The 25,773-nt window shown below is 41.0% G+C and overlaps 1 protein-coding gene across 7 annotated transcripts in view; it reads left to right on the top strand.

Annotated features, from left to right (window-relative positions):
- The window catches only part of MGA (MAX dimerization protein MGA), a 64,377-nt gene that overhangs the window by 21,488 nt on the left and 17,116 nt on the right, over nt 1–25,773 (top strand). For 6 of the 7 annotated variants that reach the window (XM_032189072.1, XM_032189067.1, XM_032189069.1 and 3 more), the window contains exons 6-17: nt 568–696; nt 1,679–1,777; nt 2,705–3,348; nt 3,848–4,205; nt 5,414–5,637; nt 6,465–6,605; nt 7,008–7,140; nt 9,685–10,205; nt 11,701–11,998; nt 13,723–14,355; nt 14,965–15,276; nt 16,727–18,399. In XM_032189072.1, coding sequence (XP_032044963.1) covers nt 568–696; nt 1,679–1,777; nt 2,705–3,348; nt 3,848–4,205; nt 5,414–5,637; nt 6,465–6,605; nt 7,008–7,140; nt 9,685–10,205; nt 11,701–11,998; nt 13,723–14,355; nt 14,965–15,276; nt 16,727–18,399 — 5,165 coding nt within the window. The remainder of the gene's footprint in view (nt 1–567; nt 697–1,678; nt 1,778–2,704; nt 3,349–3,847; nt 4,206–5,413; nt 5,638–6,464; nt 6,606–7,007; nt 7,141–9,684; nt 10,206–11,700; nt 11,999–13,722; nt 14,356–14,964; nt 15,277–16,726; nt 18,400–25,773) is intronic. The other variant, XM_032189073.1, reaches the window with a different exon arrangement.

The following is a 25,773-nucleotide window of genomic DNA, read 5'->3' on the forward strand; positions in this document are numbered from 1 at the left end:
CTGAATATGACTTTGTTTTTATATCGTCATCTCACGCCCCACCCATTTATTCAAAAGTAAAATGTGGTTTACTCTCGCCTCTCATTGCTGGTTGAAACTGAACTGTGAGTGGTGTGTGGCATGTACTTTTGCACAAAAATAGCTCGAATAGTCAACTGGTTTCGTTCAGGGAGTAATTCTAGCCTTCAAGGCTGTAAATGGTGCTAACTTTCTAAAGGCAAACAAAAAAAAAAACAAAAACAACAAAAACACGTTTATTTTGGAAATGAATAGAACGTTGTTATTCTGGTTGCTAAATTTCCACAGAAACTTCAGTAGCAATCAAAAAAATATCAAGTCATTCATTTTTTTTCTTGATTTCCATCCCTGTAAAATGCTCTTTGATTCACACCTGCTGCAAATCCATGATAAGTAACAGCTAGAGTCACCAATGGTCTTTCTGTATCTCTTAAAAATGGGTGAATGCTAGAAACCAATATATAACTTAATATGTCATTTTAATAAATATCTTCACTTCTCCCCCCCCCAATATCTTGTTGCATTGACACTAATAATTGCCTCCTGCAGTGGGACTGAAGTTGAATTCTGTGGACCCAACAATGAGCATTGACTTGAAATACCTGGGTGTGCAACTTCCTCTTTCCTACTCAAATTACAATTTGTGGAGCTATCCAGGAACAAACCCCAATTCTCCAGGTGGGTAGAATGCTAAGAAAACCCATAACCAAAATCCTTTAAAGAACATCTAGTTTCATATTTAATGATAGTTATTTGTTACAAAAGTGTTGTCAAATTGCGCTTTAAAAAAAAATAAAATCTTAGTATCCACACATTTCTCATTATAATGCAACTTTGAGTCTAATACTGTTGGTAGATAACTGTTCTTAACAATAAACTTGTTTGTTGGACAAAGTGCAGGGATGGTTAATTCCTGTGTCTCTCTCTGATTACTGTACTGTACTATCCTTTCTGTACTGTTTTTGGAGCCGGTGAGGGGCAGACCTTGTATCTCAGAACTGCTTTCACTGCAAAAGAGGCAGACTCTATTCTCATCTCAGTGTCAAGTGCAATTATTTCTAGACTAACAATATACGCCCACAATGAACCCTGGTAGTATTTCTAGGTGACAATTTAACACCTAGAGCTGATGGATAATTTGACAGCTGTCAGTGTTTACCTTTGTGATTATTCTCCGTGTCTACCACTAACTGATATTGTGCTTAATCAGACATAACAGCAAGCATTGAATGAAGTTTCTGCAGCTCCTATAAGTCATTTCTGTATTGGGGGGAGAGAGACTCAAATCTTTCCCCATGAGCTCGAAACTTACATGTCCTGTTCTAAGCCTGGTAAATAGCTAATTTGTCTATTTGCATTTTGAAAGCAACTGCTTATACCATGGGTAAGGGAAGGGGAATAAAATTGAAAATACCAGGGAGGATATCTTTTGGATAGGATAGAAAAATGTATTGTTATGACAGATCTGTACAGGAAGCTTGCCTTTGTTAATTACTTTGTAAAAACAAACAAAAGCATTATTCTGCCTTCTTGATTTATTACTGTTTATCTATCCCTGAAAATGAATAATTTATTTGGAATAATATAAAGGAATAGTTTGTTAAGACACTACAATCAGTCTTGAGGCTAGTTTTCTGAGGCTAGTTTTCTTCTTTTCCAGATACTGGATTTCCTTTTGTTTCCAGAACAGGAAAGACAAATGATTTCACAAAGATCAAAGGCTGGCGAGGGAAACTTCATGGTGCTTCTAGAAATGAAGGTAGAAATATAAAAAGGAAAAAATTAATCAGTGAGATCAGTGCGTATATTTACAATGTGTGGCCCCTTTCTTGAACTTGGATAGATATTTCAATTTGATTATCATGTGTATCTTAATGAGAGATTTATTTTTGTACTTTTGAACTGCTGTGAATGAAGAATTTATTGCTACTAGTTCTGTGAGTAGCCAAAAATGGATGCTTATGAAGGGAAAATTGAAACTTACTGAGTATGATTTAATAAAATAAAAAAAAAAAAAAAGCAAACAAAACCCCACTAAACACAACCATATTCTGTTTTACAGAGGTTTGAGTGAAGATCAAAGCTGTAATAGTTTTGCTTTTGATCATCAGTTTTGGTTTTGTTTGGGGAAGTATGGTAATTTCAGAACTCTACTGCCTTGGGGACCTTGATGGCGTAAAGTAATCTTCATTTGTATTGGTGGTTTTTTAACTTCAGTTAGAGTAAATATGTCTTACAGAAAGAATTACTTCGCCCTGTCTTAGGGAGAAGTGGGTATTTGACAATTTACCAGTTCCTACTGGGAATTCAGATAAAATACCTGTGTTGTACTCTCTGCGCTTTTATGCTGCGTTGTATTGGGGTATTCCATATTGATTCTGGTGTTAGTAGCTAGGCTAGATGTTTAAGACAAACAGAGTAAGTTGTATAGAAGCACTGCGTGTTGAAGACTGACTCTTTCTGTGAACAAATGCACATACAAAATCTCTACAAAAACAGTTGTTCACGCAGTTGGCTGTGTTTCAGAGTGAGTTATATTTGGTTTTTGTGTGTTGTACTCTTAAAGGAACTGTATACATTTTTAAGAGGTATTTACTTGTTCTATATCGTTTAATTGCTCAATGTGCTTTCCTGTCTGTCAATGTGCTTTCCTATGAGGTAGTTAATGTGGTCTTGGTTCATTTAGGTGGCAGTTCAGAAGGTTCCTTGAAGAATCGCTCAGCGTTTTGTAGTGACAAGCTGGATGAGTACCTGGAAAACGAAGGGAAGCTGATGGAAACAAGTATGGGATTCTCTTCTAGCACGCCCACTTCTCCTGTGGTGTATCAGCTTCCCACCAAGAGCACCAGCTATGTGCGAACACTAGACAGTGTTTTAAAGAAGCAATCCACCATAATTCCATCCACATCTTACACGTTCAAGCCTGTTTCTATGTCATCTACCTCCAGGAAGTCAAAGACTCAAAACAGACAGACTTCAAACAGAGGAAAGTCATCCTACAAGCCCATACTGCCTTCACCTTTTTCTGCCAAGCAGAAACAGAACTTTTCAGCATCAGGGAAAACGAGTGCTAAGTCTCTCTCAAATAGCACTTCGTCTAACCAAGGAGATAGTTTCCTGGTGCCGGCTCTGGATGAAAATATACTGCCAAAACAGATAAGTATTCGCCAAGCACCACAACAACAACAAGGAGCTCGTCCGCCAGGTTTGTCTAAATCTCAAGTGAAATTAATGGACTTAGAGGACTGTGCTCTCTGGGATGGCAAACCACGGACCTACATTACAGAAGAACGAGCAGACATTTCTCTGGCAACCCTGCTTACAGCTCAGGTAGATCCTTAGCAGTTTCATTCCTTTCTGTACTGTTGCTTTTCCAGTGCTCTGCACTTAATGAAGCTGCCTATAGATGCAGAAAATAAGACCGAAGCTGGTAAGAAGCGGGATAAAGCATGATGTTCCTTTGTCTTGTGACCTTTTCATTGAAAGCTGAAAATTGTTGCCTTAACATATGTGAAAATACTAAATGTACTAATAGCATATTGAAATGAATCAGTAGTTGTTAATTACCTCAAAATTTCCCCGTAAAAAAATCTGGTTAATGCAACTGCTATTCAGTAACTGCACTTTCTTACTGTTAGTCACTTTTTTTCAATAGGACTAACTCAACTCCCACCCATTCTGTTTTTTCCATATAGCTGACAAATTTTCATAGATAAATCATATAGTTGTAGGCCTTACTCGGAATGAACTTCAAATAGCAATTTTGCATATGCTTGACTTCATCTTACTAAAATTTCAAGTGTATACTTACTGTCTAAAACTTTTTTAGGCTTCTCTCAAAAACAAACCCATCCATAAAATAATAAGACGACGAGCACCTCCTTGCAATAACGATTTCTGCCGACTGGGCTGTATATGTGCCAGTCTAGCACTGGAAAAACGTCAGCCTACCCATTGCCGCAGGCCAGACTGTATGTTTGGTTGCACTTGCTTGAAGAGAAAAGTGTTGTTGGTGAAGGGAGGATCAAAACATAAGAAGATCCTGAAAAAGGCTGTGCGTGGAAGTCTTGTGTTTTATGGAACACAAGAAGAACAGCAAGAGGATGAAGATGCAGCAGAAGAGGGCGAAGGAGACGAAGATGAGGTGAAGCAGAAAGATAAGAAGAAGAGAAAAAAAGTGGAATACAGTGAGTGTTGCTGGACAAAAGCAATTTCTTTGCTTTGCTGAAATTATCTGTCTTGTCATGGAATTTATTTAGGTCATGGTAGTAGTCCCATTACTAAACACAGAAATGGGAGCAAGCTCTGAGACCTCTGCAACACCTGTTTTGGTATAACTGACTAGCAGGAAATCACACCTTTTCCCTTTATTATTACACTCTTTTTGGCACTACTGAGGTGTTTATCTTGTAGCTATACAAGATAAACAAGATAACGTTTATCTTGTATCTATAGCTAGCTTTTTTTTTTTGATAATTTAAACTCTTGTTCAACTCTTCAAACATCTTCAAAGACTAAGGGTATGAGGTAGCTGATACTATAGCTGTTGATAATCTTCACTGTCTTAGGGCTCTTTCTCTCCCTCTTACCAAATGAGCATCTGTAGTGCCATATTTTCGATTCCTGTATACAGCAGCAAATTTCACTGACTTGTGGAAATATAATAATTCGTATTAGTTTTAGATCTAGCCTTAGGTTTGCTCAGAAAAATGTTAGAAACTGACAAAGTACATTTTCAGTTTCTTTCTAGTAGTTATTTTAGCACTGGAGTAAATAAACTATTTTGTAGAGCTGTGTTATAAGGTGTGTTTTTTGGATGTTTGTCTTTTTTAAGCATTTCCTGTCAACAAGGATCACCTATTTTTTAGTGTTTTTCCTTATCTGCTATCACAGTCCTGAGAAACAGTGGTTACTCTAGAATAATTCTAATTTTCATTTCCTCTTATTTGTGGACAAATTCCTGTCACTTTTGACTAGAATTTGAGACAGGAAAACACACCAGTAGTGATAGCACAAGGGATGACAGCTTTAAACTGAGAAGGTAGATTTAAATTGGGTATAAGGAAGAAGCTCTTTACTCAGAGGCTGGTGAGGCAGTGGAACAGGTTGCCCAGGGAAGCTGTGAATGCTCCATCCCTGGAAGTGTTCAAGGCCAGGCTGGATGGGGCTTTGTGCAGCCTGGTCTGGTGGGAGATGTCTCTGCACAGGGCAGGGGGGTTGGAACTGGGTGATCTTTCAGGTCCCTTCCAACCCAAACCATTCTGTGATTCTCTGTTTTTTTGACATTATGAATTAGTGATTGGTACATGGTTAGGCCTTAGATTAATACTAAAATTTCTGTTACTGTCCTGTTGGATTATTTTTGACTTAATTTTTTGTTTGTTTGTTTTTCTAGCTATCTGTGACTCAGAGCCAGAAAAGCCAATCAGGAGTTGTCCATTGTGGGTGAAAGTAGAAGGCGAAATAGATCCAGAACCAATTTACATCCCAACACCATCTGTTATTGAACCAGTTAAACCTGCAGTACTGCCCAGCCCAGAAGTCTTGATTTCTACCAAACACAGATCTTCCAGTGGAGTGAAAACAGGAAGAGTGTATACTCCTAAACCCAACCCAGTGGTAAGAAGGGAAAAAAGATTTGTTGGATTTTTATTTTTATTTTTACACTGAAAATTTAAACAAACGCTGCCAAAAACTTCTGTACATTTTAGATAAAATTAAGATGGAAGCTTAAGATCTGCTGCTGGTAGGTGTGTTGATAAGTTAGGATGAATTGACCGTGTTTAAATTATAGCAATCTTCTGTTGGGAATTGAGTGTGGCAATATACAGGTAGCAAAAGGTGATTGTGATTTGCTAATAACCTCATTTATTTTTTTTTAAATGCAGCAATATATGCTATTCTGGGAAAACGATTGCTTGTCCTGTAATGTTTGTATAAGTGACTAGCTGCATAATGTAGTTATCTAATTAATTAATTGAGGGAAAGAAATTGTGATACAGACACAAAGGGTTCAGTGAAGTTCTAGAGGTTTATTTGTTCTTGCCACAAGCTTCATTGTGTCGTAGGAGTTTGTTTTTGCCTCTCCCCTCACCTTTATCTAACAAAGGCAACAATAGCAGTAGAGGAAGAATAGAAGTAGGGTTGAGTCTAGTTATGTTTAAAAAACAAATATACATTAAATAGCAACTCTGATATATTAGTTAAGCAAAGTGTAATAGTTAAGACAATCTCCCCTGTTTAGAAAAGTATCTAAATGTTGTTTTGTTTTTACTGTTTTTCTTCCCCCATATAAAAGAGTATATAATTTGGGAGCATGATGTAGTCTGGTCTATGATACTAAGGAAGAAGAATCCGCTTTAAATGCTAGAACTTTCTTTTGACATTTGCTATTGAAGTCTTCTGCATCCAGAATGGAGAGGTTTTCTTTCTTTTTTTTTGGGTAGATTCGAGAGGAGGACAAGGATCCTGTCTACTTGTATTTTGAAAGTATGATGACTTGTGCAAGGGTCCGAGTATATGAACATGGGAAAGATGAAAAAAGGCAACAAAAAGACCAAAAGGAATCACAGAGTTCTTTTATAAAGGTAAAAAGTCACAGTGTGTCCAGTGTGTATCATTTAACAGGCAGAGATTGGGGAAATGTGAAGAATTTTTCCTCAGGAATTCCTATATGAGATGAAGACCTGGCTTTTATTTAACTGTGATAGAGCTGTGGAATCTAAATCACCATGCAGTGCTGGTAAACTTGTCTTGTTACCATGATAGAAATTGTCTTGTCTGTCAAATTGACATTATTGCATTCACATTGTCATGCGAGGCTTAAATGCTCATTGTTCAAAGAGCCATTCTAAGATGAAAGTTGTGTTACTGTCAAAGGTAAAGTATGCTCTGTGGTTCTGGGTGATAGTAGATGGACTGGTTTATGTTGTGATGTGATTTTAGATACACAAGATGAGAATTTTTCTTACATTGCTTTTCTTCCACAGATATATGAACAAGGACTTCAGTCTTCTAAGAAAGAGTCTTCAAAGAAAGAATTACCTAAGAAAGAATCTGTTAAGAAAGAATCTTGTAAGAAAGAAGCCTGTGAGATAAACAAAGAACCAGATAAATGTGGAGGTAAGAGCTGAGTCTTGAGTATAATTCAGCCTCTTGGTAGTTCCTTGCTTTAAAAAAGTAAAACTTAGTTATTGATGAAACAGAAGTTGATTTGCCCAGGGGAGTTACTGCAGCAGTTGCCAATAAAAATCTTACATTGTGCTTGTAGTTTCCTGTTTTCTTAAGCAGTTGTATGTGTGTCACGTGGGAGATACAGCAGGCTAAATATCCAGTACTCGCTGTTGTTGTGAGGTTAAGATGACCACTATTGCAGTAGCTTGTTTAGCAGTGTAAGAGAGTATTACATAGCAGACTTGTCGTCGAGAATGGTAATCGGAGGCTTATGAAGGAATGGAGACCACAGGGTGCAGGGTGTTGGATGTTGTTTCCCATCCCCCCTCCACCTACATTACTTTGTAGTTGCTGAAAGATTAATAAATATCTAAGTGGTGTTGTGAGGCTGGGACCTTTGTGTTCTCCACCTAGAAATGTATGGGACAAGGAAGTGTCTACTTTTATCTGGAGTTGCTGGGTGTTGAATTCTTTTTAGCTCAAGCGGAAAGCTTGCATTGAATTTTTGCAGTACATTAAATGTGATCTATATAAAGCTGTTGATGTAGTCTACTTGGACATCAGCAAAGCCTTTGACACGGTTTCCCCCAGTATTCTCCTGGAGAAGCTGGCAGCCTGTGGCTGGGACAGGCACACTCTGTGCTGGGTTAAAAACTGGCTGAACAGCCAGGCCCCGAGAGTGGTGGTGAATGGAGCAAAATCCAGCTGGTGTCTGGTCACCAGTGGTGTTCTGCAGGGGTCAGTGTTGGGGCCCACCTTCTTTAATATCTTTATTGATGATTTGGCTGAAGGAACTGAGTGCATCCTCAGTAAGTTTGCAGACGACACCAAGCTGGGGGGAAGTGTCGATCTGCCGGAGGGTGGGGAAGCCCTGCAGAGGGACCTGGACAGGACGGGTCGATGGGCAGAGGCCAATGGCATGAGGTTCAACATGGCCGAGTGCCGGGTCCTGCGCTTTGGCCACAACAACCCCATGCAGCGCTACAGGGCTGGGGGAGAATGGCTCAAAAGCTGTGCAGAGGAAAAGGATCTGGGGGTGCTGGCTGATGCTCACCTGAACAGGAGCTGGCAGTGGTGCCTAGGCAGCCAAGAAGGCCAAGAGCATCCTGGCTTGTACCAGGAGTAGTGCAGCCAGCAGGGCCAGGGAGGTGATCGTCCACCTGTACTCTGCTCTGGTGAGGCCACACCTCGAGTGCGGTGCTCAGCTTTGGGCATCTCACTAAAAGAAGGACATCGAGGCCTTGGACTGTTTCCAGTGAAGGGCTAGGAAGCTGGTGAAGGGCCTGGAACACGAGTCCTGTGAGGAGCAGCTGAAGGAACTGGGGTTGTTTAGTCTGGAGGAGGCTCAGGGGAGAGCTCATTGCTCTGTACAGCTACCTGAAAGGAAGGTGTGGGGAGCTGGGGATCGGCCTCTTCTCACAGATAATTAATGATAGGACTAGAAGGAATGGCCTCAAGTTGTGCCAGGGGAGGTTTAGGGGGTTCAGGTTGGAAATGAGGAGACGTTTCTTCTCAGAAAGAGCAATCAGGCACTGGAATGGGTTGCCCAGAGAAGTGGTGGAGTCACCGTCCCTGAGGGTGTTCAAGGACAGGCTGGATGTGGTGCTTGGGGACATGGGTTAGTAGGTGACATTGGTGGTAGGGATGGTTGGACCAGGTGATCTTGGAGGGCTTTTCCAACCTTAATGATTCTGTGATTCTTTATACTGAATTTAGTTTGTAGATCATAAAGAAGTAGGTTAGACATCTGTGTCCTCTTTCGGTCTGAAGTAGCCCGAATCACATTTCAAATCTTAAAATGAGGCATGTACTCCAGGCGTCGTGTCATCCACTAATGAAATATAGCTGCCTTTTTGAGCTGATTTGTTTTTTTTCACTGTTTAATGTATGCAACAGCACTCTGTGTTTAAGGATGGGAATGGAAAAATAATGCAACTAGTTGAAAATGCTGATGAATTGGTAGGTCAAAATGAAAAAGTCCAGGACACAGGGCTCAACATCCTTACAGTTTTGAAAAAGTAATATTGGATCTCTAATGACAGCCAAAGGTCATGCTTCGGTTACACATCTTCCACAAAAGACAGTTCTGCTCACAGCTTGTTTGCCCCTAATGCCCTTATGGGACACTCGTCCTTTTCTGACTCCAACGGAAATGTGCCATCTCTTGAATAACCAGCAATGCTTTGTGCTGCATGTTGGTGTTGCTTGGAGATGTTACATCCATATGTTGAAACAACCCAGCTTTGTTTAGCTTGTGAGATGCAATGGGATACAACCTAGTGTGGCTGCAGGGAATGAACTGTGAGAAATAGTTTTAGTTTTGCATTTTTTGCTTGTTTTGAAGCTCTCATCTGGAAAGAGATGCTTTGAGCATTTTTTTTTTGTTGCCCTGCAGCTGAGACAAGGGTGGAGGTGGGCAGAATAAAACTGTTTGAATATCCAGGTGATTAAAATGCCATAGTATTGCAGAAACCTATTTCAATTCTTTCTCAGAGAAAAGCTGGTGGTCTTCCCATAGTGAGGGGGACTCTTCCTCCGCCTCCTATGTTCATCACACCACTCCTGGTGGACCAACCAAACTTATCGAGATTATCTCTGACTGCAACTGGGAGGAAGATTGCAATAAGATCTTGACCATCTTATCACAGCATATCAACAGTAACATGCCGCAGTGCCTCAAAGTGGGTAGCTTCATTATTGAATTGGCTTCGGAATACAAGGCCCAGGATGAAAACAACCCTCCTGTGTACTCCTCCAGAGTGAAAATTTCAGTGCCATCCTACCAGGACACAGATGAAAAGCCTGAGACACCTGTCTTGGAGACTCCCGATAGTGGAGTGCCGTCAAGCAAAAAAACAGAAAATCTAAAGTTCTTGCGGGCAGACACAGTGGACGAGCTACGGGAGAAGTTGCATGGGGGCAAAGGCTTGCCTTTTTATGCAGGGGTTTCTCCTGCAGGAAGGCTGGTTGTCTACAAACGCAAAGATAATATGAGCCCCTCAGGCTTGATTCAGGTGGGTCCCTCTGCCTTTACTGTGGAGATTAGATTCAGTTTCCTCCAGTGTCCTAGAACCCCTTAAAGGGGAGAGAGAAAAAACACTCCTTAATTTGTCTACATAGTCTTTTGCCTGCCCAAACAAGGTTTCTTCATATCCAGTGGCGTTTCTGCCTTTCCGTAACTTTGTCCCTTTCAAGATTAGCACAGTAACAAGAAATCTGATTGCGAGTCTGAGCTTTGGTGATTTAGGGAGGCCTTTTGGCCATTTGGGTCTTGGTGACCCAAGTACAGAATTTTTCTCAAGATCTTCTTGGAGCTTTGGAAAACTCCCTGCAGGTGCATTGGCAGATAATTCTTCCAAACGAGTGGCTGTTAGAAGCCACAGAAATAATATTTTCAGAGGAAGTTTGTACACTGGGACAAAACTTTAAAAGGAAACTGTAAACATTAAGTTGCTTTTTGCTACAGTTACTGTTAATCTTCCCTAATAACCTGCCTCATCTTCGAGGATATGTTGGTCATCAAGAGATTTCATAATCCTAAATTGAAAGTGAGTCATTTCTCTGCAGTTTGATGCTGCCAGCTTGCTGTTACGGATTGGTGGTAGGAGCTGTAGGGCTAGGATGCCTTTCTTTTTCAGAGATGTTCTGTGGTTATGGTAACACCACTTTCACTGGAGGCATATGAATCAGAAAATGAGAATAAAGAGAAGCTTAGGGAGAGATTTCCTGTTTTGTTTGTTTGTTTGTTTTGTTTTTTGTTAGTTGATCAGTAAAAAGAGTAAGGACCTTTTTCATTACAGTGTGTTAAATAAATACCTTTGGCTTTTAGAGGGTATTAGCAAACAACCTGAAACTAAAATGCAACACTGCCAACCAAATCAGTGTGAAACTTCCCATTGACAACTGGGCTTGCAGCCTGCCATCCAGGAAAAAATAGGTTCTTCTTTCCTGTGCAGTCAGTTACAACTACAACTCTGATATGAAGTTAGTCAACTGTGAATACCTTAATTTCATTATCAAGTGACAGTACAGATGAGAAAAAAAAAAGCTGACAAAACTTCTGCAAACTTTAGAGTTTTGTCCCAGTGTATATGACATAAGTATTCTTTCTTCTGTAAAGCTAGGTATTGATTAGGTAGGAGAATTCTATCTAAAATTGTCCTTGAATTTGGAAAAACATTTTTACTCGGGACTTTAGCATAAGTAAAGGACAAGAAAACGATGTGCTAGCTTCACTGTACTTAGTTTCAGTGATTTCTCATGTTCCTTTGGACTCTGTGGTTCTATGAGAGTCCAAGTAGCATCTAATAACCTGCAGTACAGAGATAATAACAGTTGCTTGAAGTTCCCCTGGGCAGCGAGGTATTCAGGAGTTCCCATTTTGAATTGCAATGTTTTTTGTTTTTTTTTTTGAAAAGGACACTTGGAAGTCCCCTGGATTGAAACGCCTCTCCAGAGGCAGTGCATTAGCATTCTTTTCACAAAATTTCCCTTTTCCACTTTTTTCAGGTTAATGATAAAAGGTATCCTCAGGCCAAACTGCTTTTGGGACAGATGGGGGCATTACATCCTGCCAATCAGCTAGCTGCTTATATCACAGGCAGGCTGCGACCCACAGTACTTGATATCTCAACCCTCAGTACTGTGATCTCCAAGGTAGCATCCAATGCTAAAGCAGCTGCTCCTGGGACACCATCAGTCCAGGTGCCCACAGCATCACCTCCCAAAACTACATCTTCCACCAGCACTACTTCAACCCCCACTGTGACGACTCTGAAAGCTCATGTCCCAGCACAGAGACAGATAGGTAGGTTGGAACTTATTACTGTATTTTGAATTGCGTGAAGCTGAAATAAAAAGCGAGTGTACAGCGTTGCTGTTGATTTCTTTGCAACAGTGCCTGCTGCCTTTGGCTGAGTTGCCACCTAAACTGCCTCTGCAATAAATAACCTCTTTAAAGCAGAAAGTTTTGTTTTGACTTCAGAATAAGACCGCAAATGTTGACTTTCAGTGATTTTACTAATACTACTAGAGCGTATTTTCAAGAGACAAGGAAGAGTGGATGCAGATACACAGTGCTAAACTTGGATTTTTGTTTTGAGAGTTTCCTTACTGTGATTTTTAATTGCTTTCATCAAACATTGGTTGAACTTAAAATGAAGGTTAAAGTAAAAGGATCACTCTAATCTGTGGTTCTTCGCTGTTTGTTTTTTTGATGTCGCACTTACAATTGGAATTCATGTGACCAGCAAAGATGCGTGAAGCAGCACAGTGAAAGACAAGAAGGTCCAAATCTGGATTAGCAAAAGAACAGGTGTGCAGCCGATAACCACACTGACCTGTAATCTCATTGGATTTCACAAGCTAAACAGGGTTGGACTTAGCACTTTGATTTTAAAAAAAAAAAAAAAAAAAAAAAAGGAATATCAGAAGAAGCATCTGGTACTTGTGTCTGAGTTGGTACTGAAATGGTTACCCAGCATGGCAAGAGAGGAAGTTGCTCTTAAATACTGTGTGTAGCATGAGTTTAAAAAAAAATAAAGTAAGTGAAGATCTAGTGCCCATCCGCCCATTCCCACATCTTCATTAAAGATCTGAAGAAGCTTCACAAGAGAAAAGGATGTTACCTGTGTCCTGGCAAAATGTTCATTTTGATGAATTATTCTATTTCTGCCTAGATGTTCCTTGCACTGTAAATGGTTGTGTTGTTTTACTTTTCCTGTAAAAAAAACTTGTGTTAGGTATTTATGCAGTGTTGGAAAGGTGGCTGCATTTCATTGATGGGTGGAGCGATCATTGCATGTGTGATTTAAATGTTCTGGCACAGCCTGAGCTAAAGATGCTATCTTTACACAGAAATAACTACAATACTTAAGTTGGGCTTGCCTGATAATTTCTGCATTGTTGTACTGTATATCCAGCTTCTACTCCTCATCTGTAGGCAGCTGGAGTGTGATGGAGATGCAGTATTCTGATCCCTGGAGAGCAAGGGATATGGGGAAGGAGCTTCCCAATAGTGGTTACTTCCAGTTGGTTGAATTTGTCCCATCCACTCGTTAGCCGCACAAATGTCACTGCGATGAGAAGGGGAAGTGGCAAACCTTCTCTCTTCCCCCTTCCTCTGTGGCTGTGTAATGCATGGATACAGTTGAAGGGGGATGAAAATCAAGAAGCGGTGAGAACAGGAAGATCATAAAAACTGTTAGGGGAGGAATTTGACATTTAGAAAGTAGTTTGAGCTCGTGATTTTGCCTAGCAAGTTGTTTGTTCCTAGTTTTATGAGAATGTAATACCTCAGGACCTCATTCTGGCCAGGAGGAAATGTAACAGCATGCTGTAGAAGTAAAATAAAGCAAATATATTTCTAATATGTAAAGCATATTCAGGACTCCCATAAGGGTTTCAAATTAATTACATTTTACTCTTAAGGAGAATGGAGACCCAAATTCATGCTGAAATGACAATTATAGCACCTCATGAAAGGCAAAGAGGGAGTTATTAAAATTTTGACCTGCAAGTTTTTATTTGCAGCTCCTCGACCCTCACCTGGTGGTGTGTTCACAAAGTTCGTGATGAACAAAGTTGGAGCTCTGCAGCAGAAGATTCCTGCAGTGAGCACGTGCCAGCCTCCATCAGGGCCGTCACAGAAGTTCAATATCAAGCCGACACCAATAATGGTTGTTGCTCCTGTGGTTCCCTCACGGCCGTCTCCAGCTCAGTGCACTGTCTCTCCTGGGGTCACTACAGCCATCACCACTTCCCCTGTAACTGTAGAAAGCACCAGTGTGGCAGCATCTACTGTGACTGCTCCTAGCCAGACAAGAGCTAGTGAACCTGCCTCCTCTCCTCCTGCAATTACAGTTACAGGTGCTTCTGCAACACCCGGAATCAACACTTGTACTACTTCCTCCCCTGCCACTCCTACTGCCACTGTGAATATAATAAAAGCAACTGCCATTGCTGCACCGGTACCAACAGTGACACTCGCTACTGTAGTAACAACGCCAACAATTACCTGTCCCGTCGTCACAACATCCACTTCTACAGTTGTGCTAACAACTGCAGTAGCTACATCGGTGGTGACCACGCCAACTTCCTCCATCAGCCCTGTTCCCATTATATTATCAGGAGTTAAGCCAACTCCTTCACTGGCTCCAAAAAGAGGTAAGGCTCGGGTGCTTTGGCCTATTCCTGCAAACGTTTGCTTTTTTCCTGCCTGGCTCATAGTTGGAACAGTCTGCAACTGTAAAACCTACGTTAAATATAGATTCACTTGCCTCACCCTTATTTCCAAAATAGGATGAGAAATGTAATCTCTTAACTTGGTTGTTTTATTCCAGCCTAAGCCAGTAGAGAAGGAAAAAATGTAGCTGTGTAGTCAGTGACTGCTATGAAATGAGCTGGAAGCCTAGCATCATTTCTTGTCCTGTAGAAATGTGTAGTGCACTTCCCGCTCTGACTGCTACAGTGTCACTGTTGGTGTAGAATCGAAGAAGTAGGTACAGAATTACCTTCTCATCTTTACATGGAGGTCTTCTGATTCATGGTTGAGAAAGGTGGACAGAACTGCATGACAAAGTATGTTCTGGCCTGGTTTGTTCAGTTCAGAGTGTGTTCTGTGGATAGACATACAAAGATACTGGTATAATGTGCCTTCACGTGTTCAAAGATCCAGTTGCTTCCAAAACATCTGTGCTTGCTTTTTTGAGGATAATGTCTGATTTGTAAGATGTTTTCTTAACCCGATTTTATGTAACTTTTCAAAACATTCAGAAGATGCTACTCCACAAGCTCTAAATAAGACGCCCCCAAAGATCTCTCCTGGAACAGAGAAACGTGTAGGACCTCGATTGCTGTTGATTCCAGTGCATCAGACGTCTCCTACTCTGCGACCATTAAACAATGTGCAGGTTCCTCAGAGGCAGAGGATGATCCTTCAGCCTCTCAGGAGCCCTGGTGGAGTGAACTTGTTCAGACATCCTAACGGACAGATAATTCAGCTTGTCCCCCTGCATCAGTTTCGAGCTCCAGGTACCCAGCCCAGTGCCCAGCCCAGTGTGCAGCCAGTGATGTTCCGCAATCCAGGTAAAAAGTCTGTTTTCTTTCTCAACTGAGTGGTGTTACCCAGAAATACCGTGTAATATCATCTCTGTGATACTCATTTCTCCTGCGAAAACCAATAGAGTCTGATTTGGTTCTGTGTGAGTAAAAACATTAAGTGTAATTATTCAGATGTAATGCAACAAAAATACCGTGTGTCTAAGACGCAGAAAGCACGCTTCACAGCTAAGTTGCCAGCATTTGGGAGTTGTGTGGGAGCAAGTTCCACATGTGGCAAAGGAGGTGCACACACAGTAGCTGTCATCACTTAAAGGAAATTCTGTGGATGCGATAATTCAAAAATCACACTTGCTGGAGATGCTTTTAAAGAGAACAAGGTGTTATTTAATGTCTTTTTAGATGTGCTGCCTTTTTTTGTTTGGTTTTGCATTTTTTAGCGCGTTCACAATAAATACCCAGATCAAGTGTTACAGTAACAGTATAAAATCACTGGCCTTTTTCCTCTCTAGAGTGCGAGAGGAAACTGATTTTCAAATTTTTCTCAGGGCATGGTTGAAGGCAGGGTTGGGAGAGTTAGAAATTGCAGGTGTCCAGCAGAGAACAGGTAGGATGTTTGTTGAGGGTACTGTTGTACATACATTTTGCAAATAAAACATTTATAAATACGGGATTCTTTGTATACACTTCATAGTAGATTTCTTTCTCTGTTCTCCTTTATGAAGAAGCATATGGGGGAGAAGGAGGCAAAATAGTGTGGGAAATAGAGATGTGAGAGCAAGAGCAGTAGATGGCAAAACTGGAGGGAAGAGTGAAGATAATCCTGTGCCTTAGCTGAGGTCTGAGCATGAGTTGTGAAGACGAACCAGCCAAAAAGTGCATTGAAGATCCTTTCTGATCTGGGGTTTTTGGTGTTACCAGAGGCTAGCTGCCAGTGGTCATATTTTTCCGCTGTGTTTTAAATGGAATTCCCAGTTGGGAATCTAATAAAATGCACCAAGGAGTTCATTAAGGTGAAAAAATGTAGGGGTATAATCACATAATTTGTCATAGTTTTTCCTCTGTAGAAGTCTCTTTCTAGGAGCGAAAAACATAATTAAGCAGTATTCTCTGTGCTTATTTAAGAAAAATCCATGGTTTCCCTTTTTTCCAGTAAATGGGAAAGAATGAAATGAACGGAGCCTCAACTAAATGCAGTGCTTTTTTCATTAAAAAAAAAAAAAAAAAAAAGCAAAAACTTAATAGTAAGTCTGTTAATTCTAAAGTAGCCACCTCATGTATTTTATTGGGGTGTTCTGCATAAAAATTCAACAGTTTATATTTTTTTATTCAGTACTGAGAAAATGTTAAAACACCTCATTACATTGTCATCCTTGAGAAGGCTGGCTACTTCTGGTACAGCATCAAATGCTAAAACTGAAAGAAAAAAATGATGTGGGGAAGTATATGTTGATACTTTCTTTTCTTTTCTTCACAGGATCTGTTGTAGGAATTCGGTTGCCTGCACCTGCTAAGCTGCCCGAGTCACCTCTATCTCCTTCCTCTGTGTCTTCCACTTCTCCTGCCACAAATCCAGCTTCACAAACTGCAGGACCCAAGTTATCCCCTACGTCTAATCTAGTCACTCAAGCATCCTCTGTTCTTCCTTCAGTAACAAGTTTTGTGTCACAAGCAGGCACTCTGACTCTGAGGATCTCTCCTCCTGCTGCCAGCAACGTGACAAATCAAACAGCCTCGGAGTCAAAAATAACGTGCAGCTCAGGTGTTCTGCCAGCTTCAACTGCTAATCTCATCCCTTTACAATCCGGTAGCTTTGCTTTACTTCAGCTCCCAGGACAGAAGACTGTGCCAAACTCCATTCTTCACCATTTTGCATCTCTTCAGATGAAGAAGGATTCCAAGAAAATAAGCCAGAAAGATGACTCAGGTGCTGCTCAGCAGAAGGAGACGGGGAAGCCTTTGCGCTCAGAGGAAGTTGAAGTTACAGAGTCTGAGGTCACAGTGTCAGATAGCAAACAAGAAGAAAATGAGGTGCCAGTAAGCCAGCCAAATAATGTTGAAGAGCCAGTGTCTGGCACAGTCACACCTGGTAAAAATTCCACCGTGTTAGAGACAGTGGAAAAGGATGCAACGGCTCTTGAGAGCTCTTGTGATGAATCTTCTCTTCAGCATGATGTTTCCACAGATGTCATATCATCTGACCATTCGTACATCAGTGAAAAGCCAAACGACGAGGAAAATGAAGTAGTCACTGATGAGAAAGATAGTTCTGTCCATTCTGAAACTGTAGTGGAGACTACTTCAACTAACTCTGAAACCATCTGTGGATCATCAGAGCGGTCTGTAGTTGGTCCTCTGGATAGTGCACATCCACAGGGTCTCAGTAACCAGGAGACTGCGCAGCTGAAGAACCATGGTAAGGCACAAATGCCTGCTGAACAGGAAGAGAAACCAGTTAAAGAGCAGGAAGGTGATGCACAGATGAAGGAGAGCAACAAGTCAAGTTCTGGGCAGTCGCGGAGTCAACAAGAGCAAGATACACAGCTGGAGAACAAGAAGGAACAGAGAGGGACTGAACTGCCTCACAGTAAAAAAGAATGCCAGCGTGATGCTGTACAGCCAGAAATGGAAAGAAAGCAGCACAAGGGCTCTACAGAAGCAGAAAGCTTAGGAGCGAAAAAAGGAAGCAAGTCTGAAACGAGTTCTGCAAAAGAGCAGGGAGAAATAAAGGCACTAAATACTGAGGAAGGCAAAACAAACACAGCCACGCAGGAAAATAGCAACAACGAAGAACGAGGTGCTGTTGATTCTCAGGAAGAAATGAAAATGGTTAAAGACATTGTAATACATGCCAACAGTTCTTGGAGCAAAATATCCAGCATTGCACCTGCTTTAGAAAACAAAAGTGAGGCAGACAACAAAGCAGACAGATCAGATAAAGGTGACTTCCTGACACCAGAACAGAGGGCACAGGAACCCAAGCGTCACAAAAAGGGTGGAATGCCCCCTATTGATACACCTGCTGATTATATGGAAGAGGAAGAATACGAAGATGATGAGGAGGATGAAAAAACTGATGATTCTGCTGATGAGATTCTGGATGGGGCTTCTGATTTCCCAAGTGAAGAGGAAATAGATGTTGAAAAAGTGGTAAGTATTTAACTATTCATGAAGGGATAATTTTTTTTAATTGTCCATCTAACATGTCTAAATTCATGGATTTCAAAGAGGCAATGTGATGTGTTCTGGGCTTTGGTTTCTTTAAAAAAAATAATCTTGAGATGGGTTCCAAGCAAAAATGTTTCTTCTTCTTACTTGCATATTTATATAGGTAGCATTTTAGTGGCCTTTCAGAAACTGTTTCTCAGATGACATGAGTTACATTGAAAAAGCTGTTAAAGAACTGTTCATATTGTCTTCCTATTGTATTGACTCAAGCAACTTGGTTCCTCCTAATATGACATAAGATTCTATAATGTAGTTGCTAGTCTAGTAGTTCTGCTATTTTGAGCTGTTTCCTTCTATCTAATTTTTTTAGCCCTTAATAGTTAGTGTTTGCTTTTGGAAGGAATGTTTGAATTGCTCCTTAAACTCCTCTTGAAGTTTAGCAATACATTTAGGTAGTGTTGAAAGCTGTTGTTCCATCTTCAGTAAAAAAAAAAGGCTGTAGAAGTCACAAAATAAAGGGTAATATAGGTAAGATGTCTTTAGACTTTAATGCTTGTAGAATTTCCATCAAATTTCACCCAGAAGTTAAAAGAAAACAATCCTGCATGTGACTACTTTTCTGATATATTGGTATGTGGCTTAAGAAACAGTGCATTGTTACTAAAACAGTGTGAAGGTGTGATTTTCTAAGTGATGCAAATGGACATAATAAATATTTTCTTGGGATAAAAGTGGAAAGAGAAGGGTAAAACTGGAGACGAAGAGCAAATGAATTGAAATAGGAGAAATTATGTTAGTGTCATCAGAATTTTGAAAATAGCGAATTCCTTTAGTCCTTTTCTATTAATTCCTCTCTCCTGGTTGGAAACCCAATTTGCCTTCTTCCTCTTCTAACCATGTCCAGATTAACTCAGTTAAGACAGCACCCATGGCTTTTAGAGAATACATTGTATTTAACTTTTAGAAAAATTGACCTAAGGAGTTGATATTCCAGCTCATTAATTTCAGGCAAGATGATAACATTGCAGCTGCATGACGGTGAGGAAAATTAAAGCAGCTGTGATTTGTGGAAGCTCTTGCAAATTACAAAGCTGAGCTGTTGCTGTCTTGGTTAGAGATCCACAGTTAGTATGCACCAGATGCCTGATAAACTTTTCAGACAGGGTAGTCTTAAGAATCTGTGGGTTTACCAGCAGAAGATAATAATAGGTCTTGGTCACAGAATAGCCTGTTATCAGGGTTGATGTTTTAAAGACTTTTCTTCTATCCTGCAAACGGATGATTAATTATCAGAGCTTCTCAGAAGCTCTTGTTTTGCAAGTAATTTGCTTTGTAGGTTTTAGAAATGATTAATGCAGTTTGGTAAAGGCTATGTCTTCACTATAAGCTCAGAGAAACTTGACTAAGCTACCTTTGTTTCTGGAGTGGCAAAGCAGAGGAACGAGATCTTGAAGAGGACTTTAAAACCCATCTGGAATTTGGGTGAATTCTAGGTTTGTTCGTGTATGCTGCCTGTAGGTTGGGTTAGCATGTCAAATGTCTAATAGAGAATTCAGTCGTCAGTCTAAGTATGTAAGTCTCTAGTCTTTTTCACTGGGAGATGACTTGAAAATAAGGAGCTTATTAGTAAGATAATGTTTTTCTCAAAAAGGCTTGAAGCAGTCGGGAAGCGCTCAGTTTGAGAGGATTTTAGGTAAGCAGTTCTTTACTGAAGATCTTCCGTACGAAGATCTCTTCAGTAGATTAACAGAATGAGGAAAGTACTTCTTGCTTGACTGCTCTCCTTCCTGTGCTCCTAAGGTCTGCTGGTTGTTATTTCATGAGGAGGGTGGCCCATTGCTATTATGATCCATTGCATGTAAGAGGAAGAAACAGTGGGTGTGTTAGTATCTATCTTTGCTCTCTTCATGTTATGTCCTTGAGATACCAACTGCCTGAAACGCTCCCGTGTGCTGTGACTAGCAGAGCACTGAAGTTCACCACCCAATGGTTTGCTTGCTTGGAATAGTTGGGGTGCAGGCACATCGCTAGTGAGCGGCTCTCTAATTTTTTGGTTGAGAGGTTTGTCTGGTGAGTCAGCTGGGGAGCGAAGCAAGTTCTCTGTTTTTTTCCCCTTGGAACCTTGAGGTGATCCTTACTGCTTCCTTTTACTCCCTTCCTTAAGTAATGGTAGCCCTTACAATTAGGGAATTATGGTTGGAGCCAAGGAGTAATGAGCTTTTCTGGTCAAAATTAATGGAGGAATTAGCATACTAAATGTATATGATCATGGAGAAGTAGAAGTTTGTGTGGAATATGAATAGGATCAGGATGCAGACTGTTAGCGTGTACAGCCTGGCAGTTGTTATTAGTGGTATGAAAACACTTAACTAAAGTAGGAACAGACTATGAGAGAGGATTATTTTTGAGCCTTTTTCATTTGTGTCTGTGGCACTGCTTCTAAGATCACTCTGGCTGAAGGACATCAGAAGAGTTGGAGCTGTTCAGCGCTACGAGTTATTCTCAAGCTTTGTGATTAATATGACTCGATGATTGGCAAGCGTAGAGAAGATTTCTAAGGAGCACTTTACAGATCTGAGCAAACATCTCCCTCAACAAAAAATTACAGTAATTAGAGGAGGCAGTCCCATGACAATGAATTGCTAACAATTGTTAGGCAGCATTTACCCTGATTCTAATGGTTGCAAGGACCCCGTATTGTATTCAGAGGAGCAGTCCGCTACAAAGGACTACAGATGCCTAAGTGCAGCCCTTGTTAATGAGAAGATGGCTTTTCAAACTACTTCAGTGTTCCTTTGGGAGAGAGGTGCCAGGGTCTTTCTCTTTCAAGGGAGAAGTACACTAGAATACTATTATCCAAAGTGGAGATCAACTTGAGGATCTTCAACTGGAGACCTTCAGGCCATTCAGAAATAAATGGTTGAAGTGCTCCTCTGACAAGAGGTGAGGTATCCAAGAGCATTCTCATCGTTGCAGCGAACCTCCTGATGTTTACCCATGCTTGTTGGGAAGCTCTGGGTAGTTGGGTAGCAGGTGCTTGTTCTTTGGCTCAGGCTTCTTATCCCCTCTTTCCAAGTTGTATTAAATACCAGCTTGTTTTGCATAAAAAGGCTTACTGGGGAGGCACTGCTGGAAAGGGAGAAAAAGCTTAGGGAATTTCCTAGAAACTCCCAAGAGAAGCAGGTTGTTTACCAGGCCTTTTGAATAGGAGAGAACCCTCAGGTTATCACAGAGCTTCAGGTAGTGCCTGAAGCAACGGTAAGAGTGTGCTTTGCTTGTAGACCATTTGCACTCTTCTATCAGCATAGTGCTTACAAGGCAGGCAGCACTGGTATTGTCTGTCAGACTGGGTGAAGTCAGTCCATACGAACAGATTATTAGCAAAGTTTTTCTGTTACATTAGGCTGGTACCAACACAGAAGCGAAGTGTGAATGCATGGCCACTAACACTCTTATTTGGCAGAAATACTGGTGACAGCTCTTTCACTAGTTTGGGGTCTGGACTGGTCTCAGTTGCTCAGGAAATAGCCATTGAAAAAACCAACCAACCAGCCAAAAAAATCTCCAGTGAGTCAGGATAATTGCTACTGATCTGTATGGTAGTTATTACTGTGGTTTTGGCTTTTTTGTTGTTGTTGTTTTGTTTTATTTTATTTTAAATACCTTACTCCATGTGGTGTTCACTGCAGTGGTGACTTCCTTGTATTGCACGTGATGCTCTTTGCATCAACTTCTTACTTGGTGCTAACTTGATGTACTTAAGAGACTCCTGCACACTCCTCCTCCATTCATCAAAAAGAGGTCCTTAAAATGGTATCTTTGCTCTTTTGCACTTCCTCCCTTAGACTGCATCAAGAAAAGCCTAGATCCTCTGGGGTTTGGTTTGAATAAAATCTTTTTAGTATATCTGTGTAAGTAAACTAATCGATGTCAGAACAAGTTCAAGTGGATGGTTGGGACGTGATGTTAAACTCTTGTTCTTCGAGGCATAAGAATTGCACACAAAGGGCCTGTTGGGAATGGCTGCTTGGCCTGGGCTGTCACAAACTGAATAGTTCACATGAGTACTTGGTGGCATGAGCCAAAACCACGTCAGGGGTTGTTTTTGTAGTTTAATGCTACAGATAATAGAGTCCTATAGCCTTCTTTAATTTGCTAGTCTAAACATAGCTGCTGTGTCTGGCAAGTTTCTTGCTTTCAGTGTTGTTGAAACTCTGTGGTTTTCAATCCTTCTTTTTCGGAGCTGAAAGTTAAAATTATGACGAACCATTATGAATGTTTATAACACTGTAAGTTTAATAAGGTTCAAGTGACGTATTTGTGGGTGATGTAAGTTTTAACAACCTCTAACGTGTTCTGAGCTTTTGATACAGACCACATGTGAGATCTGCAGACACTGCAGAGGGCAGGGCTGATCCAGAAACGAGGCATCTCCCAGGGTAATCTGTTGTTATCTGCCCTCCTTCTTTCTCATCTCTGTCACTGAAGACCCTCTGCCATCAGGCAGTTTGCTCTTCAGGAACCAGGAGTAGGGATGTAGACTGCCAGGAACAAACAGATGAAGAAGAGTGCTTAGAAACAGGCACTGAAGTGCAGAGAGGGGAAAAATGCTGACATTTCTGTAGCAACTTTGGATTTTCATTTTAGTGCAGGATTGTTCCTTTTGTGTCCTCATTCCTTAGGGTATTTTGTAAGCTCAAAGGCATTTAGAAGTCTTGTAATTACTGGAGTGTGTTGAGGATAGCTTCCTAGTACAGGTGATAGAAAGCCCAACTAGAAGAGATGCGTTGCTGGGCTTGTTGCTCACCCAAGCAGAAGAACTTAAAAGAGGGGTCAAGATTGGAGTTTTAAACTTAGGGTGGATTTAAAGCAGGTATTAGAAAGAAATTCCTTACTTACAAGAATGGTGAGGCACAGGAACAGAGAGGTTGTAGTTGCCCCATCCCTGGAAGCATTCAAGGCCAGGTTGGATGGGCCTTTGAGCAACCAGTGTCCCTGCCCATGGCAGGGGGGCTGGAAATGGGTCGTCTTCATGGTCCCTTCCAACCCAACCCATTCCGTGAGTCTGCGAACGGCAGGACTGCGGAAGGACCGGCATCAGAAAGGTGGGGCTTCCACAAGCACTTCAGAAGTTGAAACGTGACAAGAAGTCATGCTATGGGCGGGGAGTGGCCTATGAAGGGTTGGTAGGATTTGTGTAGGTATAGCAGGTCTCAGTGCCTATCTTAAGAAATGGACTTCAGAGGTTCTACGCAGTTGTGATAGTTTTTGTGTTATCAGGAAGTCAGAAAAAGGTGAAGGGGAAAGATTGGCCATCTTGAAGAATTTTCCCTTTGTTGTTAGAAGTCAGAAGGGAAATTAAGTGTTTCTTGGTTTACATCTGTCCACATGCAGGATTTGTAAACTTCAAGATGTGAAGTTCTTGGGTGGGCAGTGACTTTTTGCCTCAACTTTTTACCTCAGTCTTTTCACCTGTCTTCTACGAAAAAATATACCGTGCCTCAGGCTTTGGGTACCATTTTTTTTAGTATGGTAACATGTAGAGAGTTCTACCATGAGAACAGCTCTAGCTGGGTAATAATGGGTAGCCCAGTGTAACCTGTCAGTGCTCAAAAGCTTGACCAGGATGGTGTTTCTAGCAGAAGTTAATTTCCTGTTTCTTCTATCTTCAGAAGTACCCTGTGATATGCCCTTCCTGCAGTGAAATGATGCCTAGGTATACATTAGCCAGAGGAGTTCTTCCCTGTTAAGTGAAACTGTTTGTATCTCTTGCCTGTCGAATCACAGGAGTGATGCTCTATAAAATGGGAAAGCTAGAGAGGATACCAGGAGGCTTCCAGCAACAGGGGAAGCTTTCTGCATGACCAAGGAGCAAGAAAGAATAAGTGCTCTATGTATCATGAGATAAAACTGTGTTGTTTTAAAATGTGGCCTGTTAAAATGAAGTTAAACCTCTTACACTTCTAATGTTTTCAACATAATGTCACTGAGTTCAGTAGTTCTGTAATTTAAATAGCATTTTTGTTTGTGTAATTTTTGTCCAGCCAGTTCTTTCCTCTGGCTTTATGATGGTGAGCTTTTCCTTCTCTCATCAGGCCCTGGGGAGGATAAAAATAAAAGCTGTGGAAGCAGCTATGCTGCCTGTTCACATCTCCTGTTGGAGCTCCACAGAAACTCTACTTCTGAGGAGACAGTGTAATTTCAGTATCTTCCAACGTGTTAATTGTTTTTTTTGTGTGTGTTTTTTTCTTTGCTTGCCCTTCCCTCCCCTATTCCCAGTTAATAGACCTTATATTCAGTTTCAAGTTCGTGTCCTTCTGTTCTGTGACCTTGTACAAGTGAGTCACTTGGCTCTTCAGTGGGGAAGCTGGCTATGTAGTTCTGGCTTGCTGCAGAAATGACTTAAAGGCAAATGGGATGCGTCTGCCTTAAGAACGAAATGACTTGTTTTGAAGAAAAAAAATTTAAAATGGTGGTTCTTGTTCACTGAAACTGGATATTGAAGTGTGAGGAGTTACTGAAAAATTACTGGCTGCTTGGATAAATGATAGTCTCCTAGTGAGATTTTTGTATAGAAGAAGTTAGTTTCTGGAAGCGCATAGACCCACTCAACAGACATGAAACTAAGCTGTGTCTTGTTCACTGCCAATGTCTGTAAGTTGCTGAAATACCTATGCTGAAATGCAATGGACTTTTAACCTTGGTTACAATTTCCACGGATGAGTTCTGGATCCAGACTGCAAGTGGATATAGACAAGCAGTGTCTGGTGGGGCCTCCCTAGGTCCCAGGCATGCAGTGTCTCAAGGCAGCGGTGGTAACGTGCAGCTCCTGACTGGCCTCTCAAGTTCAAAGTGGTGTACTGCTTCCTTGGTAAAGACGGTTCTTTTTCTCTGTGCTCTGCTTCGTCCCGGTACTAACAAGTCTTGTTTTGTGGGTGGATACCTAAAACCTGGAACAAGTAAGGGTTTTATGGGCTTTTATGCATAGAGAGAAACAGTAATTCCTTAAGCTTCTGCCAATGCCAGTACCATGCTTCCAAATTCAGATCAGAATTTGGTTTACCTCCATGCTGCTCCCTTTATAACAGGAACTGTCACAGCATTGTACAGATGTGTAGCTGCTCTGTGAAAAAGGTTACAAGAAACCCAGTAGTAATAATAAAATAACTTCTTTCCAAGTACTGAACCCACCAGGTACCAAAGATGCTTTCATAGGCAGGGACAAATGGTGTCTTTAAATTCAGGCAGTGCTTTGGAAAAGAGATTTTTGAAAGAATGTGTGAGATTGGTCTCTAAGACTAGTCATTTCTCACCCACCTTCACTCTCCTTGCGCTTCTCTGGTTCAAAGGTAAGGT

This window comes from Aythya fuligula, chromosome 5, assembly GCF_009819795.1.
Source record: "Aythya fuligula isolate bAytFul2 chromosome 5, bAytFul2.pri, whole genome shotgun sequence".
Lineage (NCBI taxonomy): Eukaryota > Metazoa > Chordata > Aves > Anseriformes > Anatidae > Aythya > Aythya fuligula.